At 43.6% G+C, this 24,132-nt stretch overlaps 1 protein-coding gene and 1 long non-coding RNA gene across 2 annotated transcripts in view; both read right to left on the reverse strand.

Annotated features, from left to right (window-relative positions):
* The window catches only part of LOC142400819 (uncharacterized), a 33,477-nt gene extending 28,283 nt beyond the window's left edge, over positions 1–5,194 (reverse strand). The window contains exon 1 of the mRNA XM_075486046.1: positions 4,705–5,194. Coding sequence (XP_075342161.1) covers positions 4,705–5,031 — 327 coding nt within the window. The 5' untranslated portion in view covers positions 5,032–5,194. The remainder of the gene's footprint in view (positions 1–4,704) is intronic.
* A 16,527-nt stretch (positions 5,195–21,721) lies between these two features.
* Positions 21,722–23,690, reverse strand: LOC142399928 (uncharacterized). The gene is made up of 3 exons (XR_012772894.1): positions 23,614–23,690; positions 22,861–22,938; positions 21,722–21,800 (listed from the first exon to the last, which is right to left on the reverse strand). It is a non-coding gene; the product is annotated as an uncharacterized LOC142399928 (long non-coding RNA).
* Between the last annotated feature and the right edge of the window lie 442 nt (positions 23,691–24,132).

Raw genomic sequence — 24,132 nt, forward strand, 5'->3', positions numbered from 1 at the left:
AGCGACTCTGAGAATTGGACGCTGGAAACATTGGAAGCAACTAAACGGCCGAGCGTCTCCGCGTTGGAGGGAAAAACCAAGTCTCCCAGAGTGGAAAGAGGAGGGAGGAGAAGAGAAGAGTCCCGCTCTGTTCGGATCAGAGCTCTGAAACAGCAGCTCCACTCTGGAGGTTCCCACATTTTTAGTTCAAGTTTAAATCAAAATCAAATCAAATTTATTTATAGCACATTTCAAAGTGCTTCACATAAAATAAAAGCATTGCAGCAGGGAGTGGAAGAAGCATTAAAAATACATCAAATAGTTTAAATGAATTTAAAAACAAGCAACAGTCCAGATAAGTTGAAAGATATCGTGCAGATTTCATGCATAGACACATGAGAACAGAAATGCTTTTAACCTGGATTTAAAAATGTCTCCATTTGGTGAAAGTTTAATCTCCACTGGCATAATGAATCCCGCCCTCTGCCTCTGATGCAGATTACAGGCTCAGAACCTGTTTAAGATCGGATTTATTGTCATGCATACACACGAAATTTAGTCACTGGGGCTGCTTTTAACTGGTATTTGCAACATATTCAAATTTAAATCGGTTATGAGGGTGAATTGGAACTAATTCAATTAATTTTGTGAAGAAGTCAACTCGTCTGTAGCTTGTCCAGAAAAGACTTAAATCTAGTAAAAGACTTAAATCGTCTTTGGCCATAAGATAAGCAGTGTTGAATGTTATCGACTTCGACTCCTCGCAGATTTAGCTAACCGTTAGCTAACAGTTGGATCTAACATTCACATTACTGATAATCATGATTTGCCATAATCTTGTTTTTAATTTTATTTTTCTACCTGTGGGCAAGACAGTTTGTCCTTCAGTGTGTCCAACAACTCTGTCCTGAGGGTAAATATTCAGGATCCTCAAATCACGGCGTGTAAACAAAGCAAAGACATCCGATTACAGGAGTCCACATATCTGACCTGTGAAGCAAAGGCGTAAATCAACTTGACAACAAGTTTAGGGCTGAAACGATGTTCTCGAGTAACTCGATTACAACAAGTCCCCGATGTAAATGATCTGCTTCGACGCTTCGTTTAACTCCCACCAACGAGTTCTGCTCAGCGTTATTGCTGTCGCACAACGTGCACGCGCACGTGCTGCGTTTGTAGCAGCGCGATTTGATGCAGGAAACCCGGAGAAAACAACGAGGAGCAAAATCATAGAATAAAACAGGAAATGAGAGGCTTTATTAGGATTTCAGCTGCATTAAAATACAGTTCATGAATCAGAGACGGTAGCAGAGAAGCTAGCAGATGTTAGCTAAAAGCTAATAGCTCCTGTTATCAATATCAGGAGGAAGAATGTGTTTTTTGGTCATATCACCCAGCTCTGATTGTGGCTAAAAGCTGGTTCCTGATGTAAAATTTTCTTTTTTAAATAGTTATTATTGCAGAAGTATTTCTCAATTAATCGAGTACCTACTAAGCCCTAATATGACCCCTCTGTGGGTCGTCTCCGTCTGTTCTGGGACTCAGATGTTACAAATCAACAAAGACCGAAGCCTTCTCTGTCACTTATTAATATGGCGGGTAAAAGTGGTGAAACTGAGGATATTAAACCAAACTTCACATCCTTTATAAACCCGGATTCGGTTCTTAAACCAAACCTGACGACCAGTAAAAAGAAAGAAAGTTAGGTGCTGTAACTTCTGCCAGACTGTCGTGTTTTATCTCCTCAGGCAAAATAGCGGCTGACCTCACACCTCGTTTTTTTTTCTACCAGACAGATGCAATAACAGCTGCTTTTCCATGCAACACTCGACCAATTCCAAGACTTGTTAATAATTTAGATCTAAAAGGATTCAGCTCGTTCATTACAGGTATATATAGAGAACCTGATGCAGAGTTATCTGCTCGTAGTTACAGATCAGTCATCATCAGGAAGTCCTCTTTGTTTCAGTCACAGAGCAGCTGTGCCCGAAGACAAACCACTGACAGACCAGGGCTGTGTTCGAAACCGCATACTTCTCCTACTACTCCTACTAACTTTTTGAGTTAGTATGTGAGTTTGAGTAAGCGAGAAGTTCCCGGATGCATACTAGATTCTCTGAAATGTTGGGTATGCATCATGAGGTTACTACTCGTACTCAAACTACCCAAGATGCAACGTAACGTGACGTCGCCGATCGTCATTTCCTGTCAAAACGGCAGTTTCAAGCTAGCTACAACGAGGGTAGGTTCACTTCCTGTTTTCAAAACAAAAGCACCAATTGTATGGTAATGGCTTTCCCTATGATAAAAGGCAACGGGTATTTTATTTTGTGAATATAACAGGAAGTGCGTTAGCTCACTGCGGCTAGCTTTAGTAGCGCCGAATTCGTGGGAACAAAATTGTAAACAGCCGGTATTTTGTCAGGTTTTCAACACGTTGGGGATCTAAACGACTACTTTCTCACCTGAAAATGTTTCAAATGTTGCTAAAGTTTACAGAGTTTAGAGCTTAAGAGAAATCAGCTTCAGGCCGGCTGATTTCGGCTCGGGCAGGAGTGAAATGCATTGTGGGTAAACGCTCTGCATACTGTCTGATCAATGAGTATGTAGTATGTAGTATGCAGTATGCAGTATGTAGTATGAAAGTATGCAGTATGTAGTATGGAAGTATGAAAGTATGCAGTATGTAGTATGTAAGTATGCGGTATGTAGTATGCAGTATGTAGTATGCAGTATGTAGTATGGAAGTATGCAGTATGTAGTATGTAGTATGAAAGTATGCAGTATGAAGTATGGAAGTATGCAGTATGGAAGTATGCAGTATGTAGTATGTAGTATGAAAGTATGCAGTATGCAGTATGTAGTATGGAAGTATGTAGTATGCAGTATGCGGTATGTAGTATGCAGTATGTAGTATGAAAGTATGCAGTATGTAGTATGGAAGTATGTAGTATGCAGTATGGAAGTATGTAGTATGTAAATATGCAGTATGTAGTATGTAGTATGCGGTATGAAAGTATGCAGTATGAAGTATGAAAGTATGCAGTATGGAAGTATGCAGTATGTAGTATGTAAGTATGCAGTATGTAGTATGCGGTATGAAAGTATGAAGTATGTAAGTATGCAGTATGGAAGTATGCAAGTATGAAACTATGAAAGTATGCAGTATGCAGTATGCAAGTATGCAGTATGTAGTATGTAAGTATGCAGTATGTAGTATGCAGTATGTAAGTATGTAGTATGCAGTATTTAGTATGCAGTATGGAAGTATATAGTATGTAGTATGGAAGTATGTGGTTTCGAACAGCCATTATTATCACTTTCTAGTTGTTTCCTGTTACAGGACGGCACGCAGCTGATTTCTGTCGGCATGATCGAAGCTTTATTCTTATTCGCTCACCCTGAACCCGACACAGAGAACTCTGCTGTCAAGTTTGCGAAACCACCATCATCTGCCAGACTGATAACAATGAGGAGAAACAGAGAAACGGAAACGAGCTGCAGCTAAACGCTGACGAAGCCAAGAGGCTGACTTTAGAACAGAAGGAACAAACAAAAGCACCAAAATGATGATGTGGAGAACCAGCCATGGTCCTCACACATCTCCAGCGTGGAAAGAAAAGTTTATCTCAGTTTTTAACCGTGTCAAATCAATACAGATTAAGATTTTGCACAGGATGCATTTATCCGCTGATCGCAGACACAAGTTCAACCCTAGTTTGTCTCCAATGTGTCTTAAATGTAAAACAGAAATCTAACTCAGTGTCTTTGGTCCTGCCATAAGCTGCAGAAATATTGGTCTCATGTCTTAGCAGAAATGGAACAGATGCTGGGATTAAAGCTGGGGATGGACCCACTGTCTCTTATATCAGGCCTTCCTGCTAAAGGTGTGAGGTTAACAAATCAGAGACTGTTTTGTATTCTTACATTTGCAGCGAGAAGAAGAATATTTTATTGCAGCGGATTAGCAATAAGGAACCAAATGTTGAGGACGGCATAAAGTGCTGTTTGAGTTGGTGCCTCGCGCATCACATTCAAACTCCAACCAATTTTATGAGGTTTGGAAACCTTATTTGAATTACTTGGATCCTAATGTATCTTCCATTCTTTTACAGGGATTCCCTGGAAGGTCATAATTCATTTAAATGATTTTATGTATTTTTAATGCTTCTTCCACTCCCTGCTGCAATGCTTTTATTTTATGTAAAGCACTTTGAATTGTTTTGTATATGAAATGTGCTATATAAATAAATTTGATTTGGATAACAACGGGACACTTTCTTTTATTTTCCCATTTATGTATTTTTGTTTGTTTATGTTGAAAAAGAAAAGGAAGATGGAAGCAGATGAAAACACTGAAGTATAATCAGAGAGCAGAAGCTGCAGCTGTTTTTCTCTGGTTAATGTGGCTCAGATGTACAAAAATAAGATTTAAAAAAAATCTGCATTCCAGCTAATTATTGTATCAAATCAAATTTATTTGTAGCACATTTCATGTACAAAACAATTCAAAGTGCTTTACATAAAATAAAAGCATTGCAGCAGGGAGTGGAAGAAGCATTAAAATACATAAAAGAATATAAAGAGAAACAAATAAAATAATCTAAATGAATTTAAAAGCAACAGTGTAGATAAGTTAAAAGATAGCGTGCAGATTTCATGTATTGTAGGTGAAACCAAGGAGGAGGAAAGTCCGAACAGCAGTGTTATCCATCCGTTACTCACGTTTTCCTGCCGGCACTCCTCCAGCGTGGCGTTGGTGTCGTTGAGGCGTCCCAGCAGCGCCAGGATCTCCCCTCTCTGCCGGACCTGCTCCGCCCTGGCCTCCTCCACCAGCTCCTCCAGAGCCACCTTGTCCTTGCCGAACACCACCTTGGCCCCCTCCAGCTTCTCCGTCATCTCCTGCAGCTCCGCCCGGCACCGGGCCGAGCCCTTCAGGTCCGGCGAGGTGGCCCACACCACGATGATGATGAGCGAGACGATGGACCAGAGCGCCAACACCCCGATCACCCCGTTCCTCACCCTCTGGGAGCCCTTGGAGGCGGCCGCCATGACTGTACACCTGAGGTGGATTTCAAAAACGAAGAGGAAGACGAGCTGTGGAGCGAGCTGCTGCTTTCTGGGAGTCTCGGCTTAAACTGAAGCTGAGTTTCCTTTCAGGCAGGGGCAAGGACACAGGGAGGAGCTCCCTCCGAGGGGGACAGGAGGAAGGTAAAGCACTGCTACATCACCCCTCCTCCCCCTGCCGTTACACCACCCCACCCCAAACCTCACCCTCTTCCTCCCCTCCGTGCTGCCGCTGTCGAGCCCAGAGAGGAATCCTAAAGTTACAACATCAGAGCAGCAGTTAACACACACACACACACAGAGAGTTCATGGAAAGTTTCGTTTATGTGTAAACTGTGAGCACAGCGAGTTACAGTCTGTTTCCTCCCAGCGGTGAACCGGGATGAACCCGCAGACCACGAAACTATGTTCGAGGAGCAGAAATGAAACTCAGCCAGGAACAGAAACAGAAAGAAAAAGATAAGACTCAGAGAGTTTGCCTGAGGAGAAACTCTCTCTGCTGCCAGCTGCTGGCACACACAGCCTCAGGCCCCGCCCCCCACCACGTGTTAGCCACGCCCCTTCTTTATTTTCTGTCTCAGAGGTTTAGAGGCAAAGCTTCCTGGCAACAGCCAAACAGGCGTAATTCTTTCCAGTAGCTCCGGGGCCCTGAATCATCCACCCGTCCACACCCTATCTGGGTGGAGGGTCACCAGTAAACGGCCACAGGTGGGATTCAAACCACCCCCCCCCCCCCGAGGGCACACACACCTGTAACTATGGCAACGCCAGGGATGGCATTACGCCGTATCCTGCAGGCTCCGTTCGACTCAAGTTTATTGCAAACGGTGAAAACTGATCGATGTAATCGGCTTCAGGGCCTCCGTGTGAGACCTGAGTTTCAAACCGTCGGCAGATCTTTGGGGTGTGAGCACATGCTACCCATTGACCAGATGAACGCGTTTGCCTTTGCATCTTTGATAGCCCGTAGAAATATAGTTTTACATTGGAAACCACCCAAAGTGTCTGTCTGGCTCACTGAATTAATGTTTTTCTTGAAATTAGAGAAAATTAAATACTTTTCCAGAGGCTCAACAAGACAGTTTCACAAGATGTGGGACCCTCTAATTGAGTACTTTAAAAATCTAAAGACCCTTCCATAAGCCCCTGAGATATATATTTGATTTTGCCTAATTATTGACATGTACTTGAATATGTAATGCCCCCATTGTCTGTCATTATTATTATTTTTATTTATTTTTCTCATCACTGTATGGACACTTTAATTCTTACTAGCATTACTACTGTTTTTCCCTTTATTTAATTTATTGCATTGTTCATTTATTTAACTTTGCTATATGCTTATATGTGTTTTTTTTCCTTTACAGCAGTATATGGGTGTTGTGGGTGGGTTCTGTTTGTTAAAAAGAAAACAAAACCAATTCAAGATATTGTATTTAAATGAATCTTACTTTGTGCTTTCTTGAATAAAAAAAAAAACCTGAGTTTCTGTCCACCGATCACACTTCAGAGCAAACACCAGATCCGTCGCAAATAAGACGTTTATCCTAATATCCAGCAGTATGATGACATTTTTATCTTATTTGATTTTATTGCTTTCACTGTTTCTTCTCTTTATTCATTACCTGCTGTAAAGCATTTTGGTTACATCGTAATGATTGTTTGTAAAGGGCTGCATAAATAAAATGCATTTACTGTTGTGGAGAAAAAGGAGTCGGACTCACCTTTGCAGCCCTCTTATGGGGGAATTTATCAAACAGACCGTCACAGCGTGCACGGAAATTGCCAATGACCTCAGTTTGTGAGATCTTCTTATACCTCTTGATATCATTCAGTGTGCATGTGGCCCAAACCTAATCTCTATCCGGCGCCTGCTGTCTGAGAATGCTGCCACATCTCTGTCATTGTGTGGACAGAGTTCAGTCTGGTCCTAAACAATATGTGGCTCGAGCAGTAGTTCAAGGCCCTGCTGCTCCCTACGACACTCGTGGATGTCGGGCTCTTTGACCAGTTTTAAAACTGCTTTATTGGGAAATCCTGGTTGACCAACATACGAACGGATTATACTTGTTTTTATAGTCGGGGAGAAAAAAAAAAAGCTGAAAGTCACCAAAGCTCCACCTGATCCAACCGGCAGAGGGTGCACATTTGTTTTCTGTGTCCAGTATAACAATAAGAACCAGCAGGTGGCGCTAAAGGTGGATGTCACTATGATAATATGTGCGCGTTCAGGCTGGGTCCAGCAATCACCGTATGAAGTTTGGGACAGATTGGATAATGTATGTGGGATTTATAAGCGACATTTTTTGTGGCGAGTGATGGCGAGTCATCGAACTTTGAGGCGTCGCCACGGCCACGCCCTTTAAGTTTTGAAAAAGTTTACCCATGAATTTTCCCCCCCATGTCTTAAGAGTAACCTGGCCAAGTTTGAAGTCTGTAGCATTAAATCTGTAGGACGAGTTCGATCAAAAATGTGCAACGCACTTCCTGTTATTTTCACAAAATAAAATACCCGTTGCCTTTTATCATAGGGAAAGCCATTACCATACAATTGGTGCTTTTGTTTTGAAAACAGGAAGTGAACCTACCCTCGTTGCAGCTAGCTTGAAACTGCCGTTTTGACAGGAAATGACGATCAGCGACGTCACGTTACGTTGCATCTTGGGTAGTTTGAGTATGAGTAGTAACCTCATGATGCATACCCAACATTTCGGAGAATCTAGTATGCATCCGGGAACTTAAAAAAAGTTAGTAGGAGTAGTGGGAGTAGTAGGCAGTTCTGAACACAGCTTAACTCTTACAGATACAATAGGGTCCTTGCAGTTTCACTGCTCTGTCCCTAAATATACCTGTTGGAAAGACCTCTGATCCTCAGAGAAGAAGAAGTAGTTCTGGAGAGCAGCAGGATGTCGCATAAGAAACATTTTATTACTTTTAACTCCATCTTGATCCTCTGATGGTTCATTCCTGCATCGATAACCGACACCAGATGAGATTAGTGGCCATTACATATGTTTCACGATGAATCAGCCACTCTCAGGTTTCCACACTCTGGAGGCCGGTTTAGAAAGCTCCAAAACTTGAGTAAAGAAGACACATTTATCCAATAACTAACTGATATCAGCTGCAGCATAAAGGCGAGACTGAATGTGCTGATTCATGCCCGAACTGATGCAACCGTCTCTGAAAGTGCTTGAGAAATATCTGCAAAAATCTGCAGTGAGACCCAGAGTCAGCTGACCCCGTTTCCTCTATTCAAACACAGGAAGTGCTTTGACTTTAGATAAGGTCAGAGGTGAACTGTGCCCTCGCATCGGCAGGACAAAACTGACTAAGACTAAGTCTCGTCTTAGGGTGAAAATAAGAGCATTTCAGGTGTGTGTTAACACGATGCCAAGGAGGAAAGACATCAGCAATGATCTTAGAGAAGCAGCTGCTGCCGCCCATCAATCTGGGAAGGGTTAGAAGGCTGTTTCCAAACTATTTGGAGGGCATCCATCTAATTGGGTGTTTGGCTTCTTTAGAGTAGTTTCTATGCAGGTTCCTTCTGGACTCATCTCACCATCCACAACTCGTGTCCATGAAAAATAAACAATTTTCTTCCCATAAAACGTTAATCTGGCTCATAATAGATTGTTGTGGCTTGACAAGTGCATCTCATTCCCAGCATGCAAAGCACAACCCTCACTGAATTTCCAGTATTGACTGTACATGAAGCTCCCCCTACTGGCTACTCAAAGCAACTACAGCCACAAACACGGCTCCCTTAATGAAAAATGAACATGAAGCCAGCAGTAAAATACACATAATAAATCCAACTTTATTTTTCATGGGGTTAGAGAAGCTAAATGTTGGTTTTATTTGGTTCAGACTTTATTCACCAGATGAAACCTGGAGGTCTGGAGGACACTCCCATCGTCCTGCTTTCCTCAAGAGTTAACATCCAAATTAAAAAAAAAAACAAAAAAAAAAACAAACAGGTTTTCATAGGTCAGTTAATGAAAACCGGTGAAGCAACAGGAAGCTGTACAGATCTTCTCCCATGAATCCATCTCTGGATCAGCATGTTTGTGATAAAGTTGCAGGTCCAACATGTTTAACCCATAAGAACCCGGACCCATTTCTACTTAAATGAAAATTAAGGGGGTCATAACACAGACTTAATAGACCACATTTCTTTCAAAATACCCCCCCCCCCACTGTCAGAGATCTGTAATGTGACATGTCACATTGGGCGTTAAGAACCTGGATAATTTCTCCATCAAGGAAAATTATGGGGGACAAAACAGACTATATAGAACACATTTCTCAAAATAACACTCCCTAGTGTCAAAGATGTGTCAATGGGTGTTAAATGGTTTGAATCTTTCCTTTAGCAACCAAAAACAAGCGATTTAAATTTAGCTAGCTCTGCCCGTAGTGGTAACCTGGCACACAGACATCTTGGAAATGTTATTATGGGAAGACTAAATCACATGACCCGTCACATGACCCACCAGGATGTTAAGTATGGCTCACTCTGGCAATTCATGAGTTGAAATCAAGGATAAAGTTTTTATGGAATTTTCCAGAACACTTAAAGGGCGTGTGACACCTGTGTCACGGTGGGTTCTTATGGGTTAAAGACACTGCTGATGACCTGTACATCTCGGTACCATCTGCTCTCTTTGGGCCTCAAACTGGACGCCTGAATACAACATGTCCGATGTGATCAAACACACGCTTTGTATTTAAAACAAGGAGAAAACACAGGAATACGAAGTAAAACTTTATTCTTAAACACATTGTCAGGAAGTTGTGGAATCCTTCATCCAAAGCTTCTTCTGAACGGCTGGGCCCGTCGTGTCCTTGAACAGCAACTACAAGTTACAAATCAGAACAGTTCACGTTAAAAAGGTCGACACTTATTTTTTTATAAACAGAAATTAAGCTCATATGAGAAGGTTTTAAAACTTACACCCTCAGAAACTAGACAAACCGGGTCAGAGTCCAGCTCTGCTGAAAGTATATTTATCCTGATGCAGGTGGGGGTCCGACATCCAACGATCCGATGATGGCAAACCGAGGCTACTAGACAACAGGTTTTACCCACGGATGGGTTTCCAGTCACTTGCTCAACAGCAAGTATTGATTTTGGCAAAGAAATTTACAAAAACTTACACTAGCAGACACACCAGGCTCTATCCGTGCAGTTCAGATACTTTCAGTGTGCTGTAGTCAGTTTTTAAAGCTCTTGCTTTAGTGAGAGGACCGCTCACCGAGAGTAAACCAAGAAATGGTTTCAGAGAGGGGAGTGACCGCCCGTTCACAGCCCCCAATTATTCCGATGGCCCAACCGAGGCTACTAGACAACAAGTTTTACCCACGGATGGGTTTCCAGTCACTTGCTTCACCAGCAGATATCGATTTTATCAAAGAAGCTTAGAAAAACTTACACTAGCAGACACACCAGGCTCTATCCGTGCAGTTCCGATACTTTCAGTGTGCTGTAGTCAGTTTTTAAAGCTCTTGCTTTAGTGAGAGGACCGCTCACCGAGAGTAAACCAAGAAATGGTTTCAGAGAGGGGAGTGACCGCCCGTTCACAGCCCCCGATTATTCCGATGGCCCAACCGAGGCTACTAGACTACAGGTTTTACCCACGGATGGGTTTCCAGTCACTTGCTCAACAGCAAGTATTGATTTTGGCAAAGGACTTTAGAAAAACTTATACTAGCAGACACACCAGGCTCTATCCGTGCAGTTCCGATACTTTCAGTGTGCTGTAGTCAGTTTTTAAAACTCCTGCGTTAGTGAGAGGGAAACCCACGGAAGTCAACCAAGAAATGGTTTCAGAGGGGAGTGACCGCCCGTTCACAGCCCCCGATTATTCCGATGGCAAACCGAGGCTACTAGACTACAGGTTTTACCCACGGATGGGTTTCCAGTCACTTGCTCACCAGCAAGTATTGATTTTTAGCAAAGAAGCTTAGAAAAACTTACACTAGCAGACACACCAGGCTCTATCCGTGCAGTTCCGATACTTTCAGTGTGCTGTAGTCAGTTTTTAAAACTCCTGCGTTAGTGAGAAGGAAACCCACGGAAGTCAACCAAGAAACGGTTTCAGAGAGGGGAGTGACCGCCCGTTCACAGCCCCCAATTATTCCGATGGCCCAACCGAGGCTACTAGACAACAAGTTTTACCCACGGATGGGTTTCCAGTCACTTGCTCAACAGCAAGTATTGATTTTTAGCAAAGAAGCTTAGAAAAACTTACACTAGCAGACACACCAGGCTCTATCCGTGCAGTTCCGATACTTTCAGTGTGCTGTAGTCAGTTTTTAAAGCTCTTGCTTTAGTGAGAGGACCGCTCACCGAGAGTAAACCAAGAAATGGTTTCAGAGGGGGGAGTGACCCTCGATTACTCTGATTTTCGATGGCCCAACCGAGGCTACTAGACATCAAGTTTTACCCACGGATGGGTTTCCAGTCACTTGCTCAACAGCAAGTATTGATTTTTAGCAAAGAAGCTTAGAAAAACTTACACTAGCAGACACACCAGACTCTATCCGTGCAGTTCCGATACTTTCAGTGTGCTGTAGTCAGTTTTTAAAGCTCTTGCTTTAGTGAGAGGACTGCTCACCGAGAGTCAACCAAGAAATGGTTTCAGAGAGGGGAGTGACCGCCCGTTCACAGCCCCCAATTATTCCGATGGCCCAACCGAGGCTACTAGACTACAGGTTTTACCCACGGATGGGTTTCCAGTCACTTGCTTCACCAGCAGATATCGATTTTATCAAAGAAGCTTAGAAAAACTTATACTAGCAGACACACCAGACTCTATCCGTGCAGTTCCGATACTTTCAGTGTGCTGTAGTCAGTTTTTAAAACTCCTGCGTTAGTGAGAAGGAAACCCACGGAAGTCAACCAAGAAATGGTTTCAGAGAGGGGAGTGACCGCCCGTTCACAGCCCCCAATTATTCCGATGGCCCAACCGAGGCTACTAGACAACAAGTTTTACCCACGGATGGGTTTCCAGTCACTTGCTTCACCAGCAGATATCGATTTTATCAAAGAAGCTTAGAAAAACTTACACTAGCAGACACACCAGGCTCTATCCGTGCAGTTCCGATACTTTCAGTGTGCTGTAGTCAGTTTTTAAAGCTCTTGCTTTAGTGAGAGGACCGCTCACCGAGAGTAAACCAAGAAATGGTTTCAGAGAGGGGAGTGACCGCCCGTTCACAGCCCCCGATTATTCCGATGGCCCAACCGAGGCTACTAGACTACAGGTTTTACCCACGGATGGGTTTCCAGTCACTTGCTCACCAGCAGATTTAGATTTTATCAAGTGAGAGGACCGCTCACCGAGAGTAAACTAAGAAATGGTTTCAGAGAGGGGAGTGACTTCCTGTTCAGTCCCCAAATACTAATTCGATGGCCCAACCAAAGCTTCTAGAAAAGTTTTACCCACAAAGTTTTAAAAATGACAAAGTTCTTGTTTGGCTGTAGGTTGGTTAAAGATCCGTACAGCTTCACAGGTCGTCAATGAGACAGAAGAACATTTTAAAGACGACACTGTCACGCCGTCTTGGTTGGCTGTAGGTCGGTTAAAGATCCGTACAGCTTCACAGGTCGTCACTGAGAAAGAACATTTTAAAGACGAGTCGCGCCGTCTTGTTTGGCTGTAGGTCGGTTAAAGATCCGTACAGCTTCACAGGTCGTCACTGAGAAAGAACATTTTAAAGACGAGTCGCGCCGTCTTGTTTGGCTGTAGGTCGGTTAAAGATCCGTACAGCTTCACAGGTCGTCACTGAGAAAGAACATTTTAAAGACGACAGTCGCGCCATCTTGTTTGGCTGTAGGTCGGTTAAAGATCCGTACAGCTTCACAGGTCGTCAATGAGACAGAAGAACATTTTAAAGACGACACTGTCACGCCGTCTTGGTTGGCTGTAGGTCGGTTAAAGATCTGTACAGCTTCACAGGTCGTCAATGAGACAGAAGAACATTTTAAAGACGACACTGTCACGCCGTCTTGTTTGGCTGTAGGTCGGTTAAAGATCCGTACAGCTTCACAGGTCGTCACTGAGACAGAAGAAAATTTTCAAGACGACACAGTCGCGCCATCTTGTTTGGCTGTAGGTAGGTTAAAGATCCGTACAGCTTCACAGGTCGTCACGGAGACAGAAAAACATTTTAAAGACAACAGTCGCGCCGTCTTTTTTGGCTGTAGGTCCGTTAAAGATCCGTACAGCTTCACAGGTCGTCACGGAGACAGAAGAACATTTTAAAGATGACAGTCGCGCCATCTTGTTTGGCTGTAGGTCGGTTAAAGATCCGTACAGCTTCACAGGTCGTCACGGAGACAGAAGAACATTTTAAAGACAACAGTCGCGCCGTCTTGTTTGGCTGTAGGTCGGTTAAAGATCCGTACAGCTTCACAGGTCGCCACGGAGACAGAAGAACATTTTAAAGACGACAGTCGTGCCATCTTGTTTGGCTGTAGGTCGGTTAAAGATCCGTACAGCTTCACAGGTTGTCACTGAGAAAGAACATTTTAAAGACGACAGTCGTGCCATCTTGTTTGGCTGTAGGTCGGTTAAAGATCCGTACAGCTTCACAGGTCGTCACCGAGACAGAAGAACATTTTAAAGATGAAAAAGTCACGCCATCTTGTTTGGCTGTAGGTCGGTTAAAGATCCGTACAGCTTCACAGGTCGTCACGAAGACAGAAGAAAATTTTCAAGACGACACAGTCGCGCCATCTTGTTTGGCTGTAGGTCGGTTAAAGATCCGTACAGTTTCACAGGTCGTCACGGAGACAGAAGAACATTTTAAAGACGACACAGTCGCGCCATCTTGTTTGGCTGTAGGTCGGTTAAAGATCCGTACAGTTTCACAGGTCGTCACGGAGACAGAAGAACATTTTAAAGACAACAGTCGCGCCGTCTTGTTTGGCTGTAGGTCGGTTAAAGATCCGTACAGCTTCACAGGTCGTCACGGAGACAGAAGAACATTTTAAAGACGACACAGTCGCGCCATCTTGTTTGGCTGTAGGTCGGTTAAAGATCCGTACAGTTTCACAGGTCGTCACGGAGACAGAAGAACATTTTAAAGACAACACTGTCGTGCCATCTTGTTTGGCTGTAGGTCGGTTAAAGATCCGTACAGCTTCACAGGTCGTCACCGAGAAAGAAGAACATTTTAAAGATGACAGTCGCGCCGTCTTGTTTGGCTGTAGGTCGGTTAAAGATCCGTACAGCTTCACAGGTCGTCACGGAGACAGAAGAAAATTTTCAAGACGACACAGTCGCGCCATCTTGTTTGGCTGTAGGTAGGTTAAAGATCCGTACAGCTTCACAGGTCGTCACAGAGACAGAAGAAAATTTTCAAGACGACACTGTCGCGCCATCTTGTTTGGCTGTAGGTCGGTTAAAGATCCGTACAGCTTCACAGGTCGCCACGGAGACAGAAGAACATTTTAAAGACGACACAGTCGTGCCATCTTGTTTGGCTGTAGGTCGGTTAAAGATCCGTACAGCTTCACAGCTCGTCACCGAGACAGAAGAACATTTTAAAGACGACAGTCGCGCCGTCTTGTTTGGCTGTAGGTCGGTTAAAGATCCGTACAGCTTCACAGGTCGCCACGGAGACAGAAGAACATTTTAAAGACGACACTGTCACGCCGTCTTGGTTGGCTGTAGGTCGGTTAAAGATCCGTACAGCTTCACAGATCGTCACGGAGACAGAAGAACATTTTAAAGACGACAGTCGTGCCATCTTGTTTGGCTGTAGGTCGGTTAAAGATCCGTACAGCTTCACAGGTCGTCACCGAGACAGAAGAACATTTTAAAGATGAAAAAGTCACGCCATCTTGTTTGGCTGTAGGTCGGTTAAAGATCCGTACAGCTTCACAGGTCGTCACGAAGACAGAAGAAAATTTTCAAGACGACACAGTCGCGCCATCTTGTTTGGCTGTAGGTCGGTTAAAGATCCGTACAGCTTCACAGGTCGTCACGGAGACAGAAGAACATTTTAAAGACGACAGTCGCGCCATCTTGTTTGGCTGTAGGTCGGTTAAAGATCCGTACAGCTTCACAGGTCGTCACGGAGACAGAAGAACATTTTAAAGACGACAGTCGCGCCGTCTTGTTTGGCTGTAGGTCGGTTAAAGATCCGTACAGCTTCACAGGTCGTCACGGAGACAGAAGAACATTTTAAAGACGACAGTCGCGCCGTCTTGTTTGGCTGTAGGTCGGTTAAAGATCCGTACAGCTTCACAGGTCGCCACGGAGACAGAAGAACATTTTAAAGACGACACAGTCGTGCCATCTTGTTTGGCTGTAGGTCGGTTAAAGATCCGTACAGCTTCACAGCTCGTCACCGAGACAGAAGAACATTTTAAAGACGACAGTCGCGCCGTCTTGTTTGGCTGTAGGTCGGTTAAAGATCCGTACAGCTTCACAGGTCGCCACGGAGACAGAAGAACATTTTAAAGACGACACTGTCACGCCGTCTTGGTTGGCTGTAGGTCGGTTAAAGATCCGTACAGCTTCACAGGTCGTCACCGAGACAGAAGAACATTTTAAAGACGACAGAGTCGCGCCGTCTTGTTTGGCTGTAGGTCGGTTAAAGATCCGTACAGCTTCACAGGTCGTCAATGAGACAGAAGAACATTTTAAAGACGACAGTCGCGCCGTCTTGTTTGGCTGTAGGTCGGTTAAAGATCCGTACAGCTTCACAGGTCGCCACCGAGACAGAAGAACATTTTAAAGACGACAGTCGTGCCATCTCTTTTGGCTGTAGGTCCGTTAAAGATCCGTACAGCTTCACAGGTCGTCACGGAGACAGAAAAACATTTTAAAGACGACACAGTCGCGCCGTCTTGTTTGGCTGTAGGTCGGTTAAAGATCCGTACAGCTTCAAAGGCCGTCACGGAGACAGAAGAACATTTTAAAGACGACAGTCGCGCCGTCTTGTTTGGCTGTAGGTCGGTTAAAGATCCGTACAGCTTCACAGATCGTCACGGAGACAGAAGAACATTTTAAAGACAACAGTCGCGCCGTCTTTTTTGGCTGTAGGTAGGTTAAAGATCCGTACAGCTTCACAGGTCGTCACTGAGACAGAAGAACATTTTAAAGACGACACAGTCGCGCCGTCTTGTTTGGCTGTAGGTAGGTTAAAGATCCGTACAGCTTCACAGGTCGTCACGGAGACAGAAAAACATTTTAAAGACAACAGTCGCGCCGTCTTTTTTGGCTGTAGGTCGGTTAAAGATCCGTACAGCTTCACAGGTCGTCACGGAGACAGAAGAACATTTTAAAGATGACAGTCGCGCCGTCTTGTTTGGCTGTAGGTCGGTTAAAGATCCGTACAGCTTCACAGGTCGTCACGGAGACAGAAGAACATTTTAAAGATGACAGTCGCGCCATCTTGTTTGGCTGTAGGTCGGTTAAAGATCCGTACAGCTTCACAGGTCGCCACGGAGACAGAAGAACATTTTAAAGACGACAGTCGTGCCATCTTGTTTGGCTGTAGGTCGGTTACAGATCCGTACAGCTTCACAGGTCGTCACGGAGACAGAAGAACATTTTAAAGACGACACAGTCGTGCCATCTTGTTTGGCTGTAGGTCGGTTAAAGATCCGTACAGTTTCACAGGTCGTCACGGAGACAGAAGAACATTTTAAAGACGACACTGTCACGCCGTCTTGGTTGGCTGTAGGTCGGTTAAAGATCCGTACAGCTTCACAGGTCGTCACCGAGACAGAAGAACATTTTAAAGACGACAGTCGCGCCGTCTTGTTTGGCTGTAGGTCGGTTAAAGATCCGTACAGCTTCACAGGTCGCCACGGAGACAGAAGAACATTTTAAAGACGACAGTCGCGCCGTCTTGTTTGGCTGTAGGTCGGTTAAAGATCCGTACAGCTTCACAGGTCGTCACGGAGACAGAAGAACATTTTAAAGACGACACAGTCGCGCCGTCTTGTTTGGCTGTAGGTCGGTTAAAGATCCGTACAGCTTCACAGGTCGTCACCGAGACAGAAGAACATTTTAAAGACGACAGTCGCGCCGTCTTGTTTGGCTGTAGGTCGGTTAAAGATCCGTACAGCTTCACAGGTCGTCACGGAGACAGAAGAACATTTTAAAGACGACAGTCGCGCCGTCTTGTTTGGCTGTAGGTCGGTTAAAGATCCGTACAGTTTCACAGGTCGTCACGGAGACAGAAGAACATTTTAAAGACAACACTGTCGTGCCATCTTGTTTGGCTGTAGGTCGGTTAAAGATCCGTACAGCTTCACAGGTCGTCACCGAGAAAGAAGAACATTTTAAAGATGACAGTCGCGCCGTCTTGTTTGGCTGTAGGTCGGTTAAAGATCCGTACAGCTTCACAGGTCGTCACAGAGACAGAAGAAAATTTTCAAGACGACACTGTCGCGCCATCTTGTTTGGCTGTAGGTCGGTTAAAGATCCGTACAGCTTCACAGGTCGCCACGGAGACAGAAGAACATTTTAAAGACGACACAGTCGTGCCATCTTGTTTGGCTGTAGGTCGGTTAAAGATCCGTACAGCTTCACAGCTCGTCACCGAGACAGAAGAACATTTTAAAGACGACAGTCGCGCCGTCTTGTTTGGCTGTAGGTCGGTTAAAGATCCGTACAGCTTCACAGGTCGCCACGGAGACAGAAGAACATTTTAAAGACGACACTGTCACGCCGTCTTGGTTGGCTGTAGGTCGGTTAAAGATCCGTACAGCTTCACAGATCGTCACGGAGACAGAAGAACATTTTAAAGACGACAGTCGTGCCATCTTGTTTGGCTGTAGGTCGGTTAAAGATCCGTACAGCTTCACAGGTCGTCACCGAGACAGAAGAACATTTTAAAGATGAAAAAGTCACGCCATCTTGTTTGGCTGTAGGTCGGTTAAAGATCCGTACAGCTTCACAGGTCGTCACGAAGACAGAAGAAAATTTTCAAGACGACACAGTCGCGCCATCTTGTTTGGCTGTAGGTCGGTTAAAGATCCGTACAGCTTCACAGGTCGTCACGGAGACAGAAGAACATTTTAAAGACGACAGTCGCGCCATCTTGTTTGGCTGTAGGTCGGTTAAAGATCCGTACAGCTTCACAGGTCGTCACGGAGACAGAAGAACATTTTAAAGACGACAGTCGCGCCGTCTTGTTTGGCTGTAGGTCGGTTAAAGATCCGTACAGCTTCACAGGTCGCCACGGAGACAGAAGAACATTTTAAAGACGACACAGTCGTGCCATCTTGTTTGGCTGTAGGTCGGTTAAAGATCCGTACAGCTTCACAGCTCGTCACCGAGACAGAAGAACATTTTAAAGACGACAGTCGCGCCGTCTTGTTTGGCTGTAGGTCGGTTAAAGATCCGTACAGCTTCACAGGTCGCCACGGAGACAGAAGAACATTTTAAAGACGACACTGTCACGCCGTCTTGGTTGGCTGTAGGTCGGTTAAAGATCCGTACAGCTTCACAGGTCGTCACCGAGACAGAAGAACATTTTAAAGACGACAGAGTCGCGCCGTCTTGTTTGGCTGTAGGTCGGTTAAAGATCCGTACAGCTTCACAGGTCGTCAATGAGACAGAAGAACATTTTAAAGACGACAGTCGCGCCGTCTTGTTTGGCTGTAGGTCGGTTAAAGATCCGTACAGCTTCACAGGTCGCCACCGAGACAGAAGAACATTTTAAAGACGACAGTCGTGCCATCTCTTTTGGCTGTAGGTCCGTTAAAGATCCGTACAGCTTCACAGGTCGTCACGGAGACAGAAAAACATTTTAAAGACGACACAGTCGCGCCGTCTTGTTTGGCTGTAGGTCGGTTAAAGATCCGTACAGCTTCAAAGGCCGTCACGGAGACAGAAGAACATTTTAAAGACGACAGTCGCGCCGTCTTGTTTGGCTGTAGGTCGGTTAAAGATCCGTACAGCTTCACAGATCGTCACGGAGACAGAAGAACATTTTAAAGACAACAGTCGCGCCGTCTTTTTTGGCTGTAGGTAGGTTAAAGATCCGTACAGCTTCACAGGTCGTCACTGAGACAGAAGAACATTTTAAAGACGACACAGTCGCGCCGTCTTGTTTGGCTGTAGGTAGGTTAAAGATCCGTACAGCTTCACAGGTCGTCACGGAGACAGAAAAACATTTTAAAGACAACAGTCGCGCCGTCTTTTTTGGCTGTAGGTCGGTTAAAGATCCGTACAGCTTCACAGGTCGTCACGGAGACAGAAGAACATTTTAAAGATGACAGTCGCGCCGTCTTGTTTGGCTGTAGGTCGGTTAAAGATCCGTACAGCTTCACAGGTCGTCACGGAGACAGAAGAACATTTTAAAGATGACAGTCGCGCCATCTTGTTTGGCTGTAGGTCGGTTAAAGATCCGTACAGCTTCACAGGTCGCCACGGAGACAGAAGAACATTTTAAAGACGACAGTCGTGCCATCTTGTTTGGCTGTAGGTCGGTTACAGATCCGTACAGCTTCACAGGTCGTCACGGAGACAGAAGAACATTTTAAAGACGACACAGTCGTGCCATCTTGTTTGGCTGTAGGTCGGTTAAAGATCCGTACAGTTTCACAGGTCGTCACGGAGACAGAAGAACATTTTAAAGACGACACTGTCACGCCGTCTTGGTTGGCTGTAGGTCGGTTAAAGATCCGTACAGCTTCACAGGTCGTCACCGAGACAGAAGAACATTTTAAAGACGACAGTCGTGCCGTCTTGTTTGGCTGTAGGTCGGTTAAAGATCCGTACAGCTTCACAGGTCGCCACGGAGACAGAAGAACATTTTAAAGACGACAGTCGCGCCGTCTTGTTTGGCTGTAGGTCGGTTAAAGATCCGTACAGCTTCACAGGTCGTCACGGAGACAGAAGAACATTTTAAAGACGACACAGTCGCGCCGTCTTGTTTGGCTGTAGGTCGGTTAAAGATCCGTACAGCTTCACAGGTCGTCACGGAGACAGAAGAACATTTTAAAGACGACAGTCGCGCCGTCTTGTTTGGCTGTAGGTCGGTTAAAGATCCGTACAGCTTCACAGGTCGTCACGGAGACAGAAGAACATTTTAAAGACGACAGTCGCGCCGTCTTGTTTGGCTGTAGGTCGGTTACAGATCCGTACAGCTTCATAAGTTTTCATTAACCTTGTTAACCCAGTTGCAGATATGCAACAAGCTTTTTATTTAAATTGTTATTTACATCACATTTTTTGCATTTTACATGTGCTTCACTTTTTCACAACAAAGATCTGTGAAATCTGTTGTATGTGTTGAATGGAAAGTTTATGATGGTTGCGTTCCGCACTTTGTATTAAGAATGTTCAATAAAGGTCTATTATATACATTTTGTGGCAGCAGTTACTGGTGAACTTTCACTAAAACCTTTTTTGCCAAACGATCTGCAGAGAATGACTTGGTTTTGTGAACAAAATTAATCAGGAAAGCCCACAATTGCAAATATGCAACATTGCCTAAAATGATCAAAAATAGCCCAATTCCAAAAATATTGGTGTATTCCCACCCAAAAAGATGCAAGAAGAGCCAAAATTATTTTTTTCAATGATTATTCATATGCTTGGGTGCTACAATATTAAGATAAATAATTTAAAAGATGACACAGTTGCGTTGTGACTCTTCTTGCCTTTTAGATTGCAAGTTTCTCACAAGCCAAGTATAAACTAACCAAGTCAAAGAGAGAAGATAGAAACTGTGCCTTTAACACAATGAGGGCTGAACTTAATGCAACAAGCTAATTATAATCAAGAACTTGTACAGTTTTGCGCGATGGTTGTTATAGTAAGTAACGGGACTATGGACGCGTCTGTTAGCATCTGCTCTGGGTGTAGAAAGACAAAGAGATGAGGGCGCGGCGGCCAAAAGGGATAGAACGGCCCGCGGCCAAGAGGAACGAAGGGCGCGGCGGCCATAAGTGGACAGGGGGAATACTGTGGCATACCTTTCGATGGTCCAAATGCTTATGAAATTCTGCTCTACTTTATCGGAACCGACTTTACGGACAAACTAGCAACTAAACGGTTGAGACGTGACCGATGGGTCTTTTTCTTGAGGCCGTAAATTGAGATGAGGTCCAGGCGTCCAGGCGTCCAGCTGTAAAAAAGTTAACCCACTAACCTTTTTGAGATCCAACCTGAAAAAACACGTTAGCCCACTAACCTTTTAGAGATCCAACCTGAAAAAAAACTTATCTACACAGTGTGTCATACCTTTAATGGTCCAAATAGAAATGAAATTCTGCTCCAAATGATCGAAACCTATTTTTTTTTACAGACTAACCGGCAACTAAACCGTTTTAACACGACCGATTGGTACTTTTGGACGGACACTAAATTGAGATGAGGTCCAGTCGTCCAGTCTTCACACAGAACCAGAATCAGAATAATCTTTATTGGCCAGGTTTGACTAAACAAACAAGGAATTTGACTCCTGTAAAAAAAGCACATCCTTTGGGAGATCCAACCTGAAAACATTCGCGGGACTATGCGGCGCGAAAAAGAGATGTAGAAACGCCTAAGCTTAAGTGCAAGGTGTCAAAGAAGGGTAACACTTACAGTTCGCTCATCTACCTGCAGGAGGAAGGGGGGGGTTAATGGCACAAAATGACTACTGAGACGGGCAATAAGCTCAGACCTCATTGTGACACCAAATCAAGGCACAGAGAGACAGAACAGAAAGAGCGGCACGGCGGCCAACCAAAATCACAGAAATGGTTCTTACTGGTTGTAGATCTTCAGACGTTCTGCCTGTGGAAGAAGGAAAAAAAAGGGTGTTAAGTTTTACAGAAGCATTTTGTGGCTCAACTGGGTTCAGAGGTTCATTCAAACTGAGACATTTAACCCCTTAACGCCCATTGTTGCATATACGCTACAAACCGTTTGACTCAATCTACCAGCTGAGATAGCATCTTTATTCCCCCAATGCCGGTTAGTCCATATTCACTACGGACCTAGGAACCTTTATATAAATAAATATGTAAAAAAAAAAAAAAAGGGTGAATAAAAAAACATTGTTTTTTCACTGTTATATTACTGGGTTGTTGTTATCTTATTATTGACCATTATGCCTGGTGTTGCAAATAAGCAACATACCAAACATACCAAATTGACTCCAAATTGGCCTGTTGTCGCAAAATTTCTATTTATTTTTTGTGCTAAAGTGAAATTAAAAATCTCAGCATTATTTACCATCTACGTAAAGGCTAAAACACACACAAAACATTTTTTTTATACAGCTATATAAATTCAGACGTTAAGGGGTTAAGAGTTTTTTTTTGTTTGTTTGTTTTTTTTAAATCTTTCATTGGTTTTGAAGCTCCACTTTGTTCAGAAGTGTAGTTTGTAACCATTAAGCTACAAAGTCTGGATGCGTTCGTGTTACAGCCGTAAAACTGAAATATATCAAAGCTTCTTCCGATATATCAGAACTATTTAAGAGCAATTTAACAGAAACTTCTGATCATTGGGATCATCCAACATAAACAGTGAAACTTCTCTAAATATAACCCATTGTCTTCAGGCAGAACAGATCTGCTCCGATGATTTTTTTACAATTATATTAAACTGATTTACATAAAAACTCAGGAGGCATCTGGCTGCAGACAAGATGGCCGACCTTGTGTAATATCTGAATAGACACAGTTAAAGCACTTCGTTAACTTTGGGACCAACATTTGATCCATTTGAGATGTAATTCGATGCCCTCTTTAAACTTCCACCATCTTGTCTTCAGGCAGATTCCAAGAATTCATGTAAAACGTCGGATAATTTTATCAGATCATGGTTGGATCAAACAGGATGCAAGTACCTCTGGCTTTTTGCTTCTCGTCCATTTTGTCTCCACCCACTGTGCGACGCGTATCCACTTCGTCAGTCCGGCACAGTTCTGTTGATGAGAATCAAGAGCATCAAACCAAGATGTTGGCACCAAGTTCAGACAAATTGGAAAGTTTTCAGTGCAATCTGTTGGTGTCCTTAGCTAGGCTACTTTTTTAATTGTCTCTGTATGAATTGGACTAATTCAAATTTAATGAATTGGGCTGAATCTTTTAAGTGTTTTTATATATATATATATATATATATATATATATAAAAAAACATGTAAAGAAAATAAGTAATGGATGAGGCACACCTGCCGGCTCATTGGAAACCAGGCAATAATCTGTGGGAACATGGGGGAAAATAACCGTTTTTGGAGGGAATAAAAAAAACTTACTTTCTGTATTTGGTTTCCCTTGTGAATGAAAAATAAGTTTATCTTTGTAACCTGCAAACAATCAGTTCCATAAACGTTTAACCTGTTGGCTTATCCGAAACAAACAGGCGCATTTAGCGTTTTGCCGACTTAAAGCTGCAGTACCGCCATCAACCGCGTTGCTTTAGAGGCGCTCTCGAGCGTCCTCAAAGCTGTAGGCTAGCATTAGCATTAGCTTTAAAGTTTGTATCTGTTTAAACACGCAGCTTTACGTGATAAACACGCACAGAAAACCCGCTTTTTAAAAAAAAAAAAATCGACATCACCCGGAAGCCACATTGTGTCCAAATAAAACTCATTTCTTACCTGTTGGGTTTAGTTTCCAGTCCTCAGCAGCCCGAAAACAACTCTGTTCGGCGGCTTGTGTCGCAGTTAGGCTGCCGGGCCGCAGTGTGACGCAGCTGAAATAGGTTCCCGCTGATTGCGTGCGCGTACACACACACCCGCGCACACACACACCCGCGCGCACACCTGCGCGCACACCTGCTCTAATTAGACGGAGCCGGTTCATTCGCGCCTCTCCCGTTTTACACCTTTGTGAAATCCCTGAGATGTTTCCTGTCTATAATCATAATTATAATATATAATATAATATATAATATATATAATATATATAATTATATATATATAATATATAATATTATAATTATATATATATATATATATATATATATATATGTATATATATTTAATAGATAGATAGATTTTATTAAAGACTCGTAGTCCAGATCACATAGAAAGACAATCAATGATTAAAGAAGAAAAAAGAAGAAAAGTACATAAAAAAGAACATTCATAAAAATTAAAAATAAATAATAACAATAA

Source organism: Odontesthes bonariensis, chromosome 15 (genome assembly GCF_027942865.1).
Source record: "Odontesthes bonariensis isolate fOdoBon6 chromosome 15, fOdoBon6.hap1, whole genome shotgun sequence".
Taxonomy (NCBI): domain Eukaryota; kingdom Metazoa; phylum Chordata; class Actinopteri; order Atheriniformes; family Atherinopsidae; genus Odontesthes; species Odontesthes bonariensis.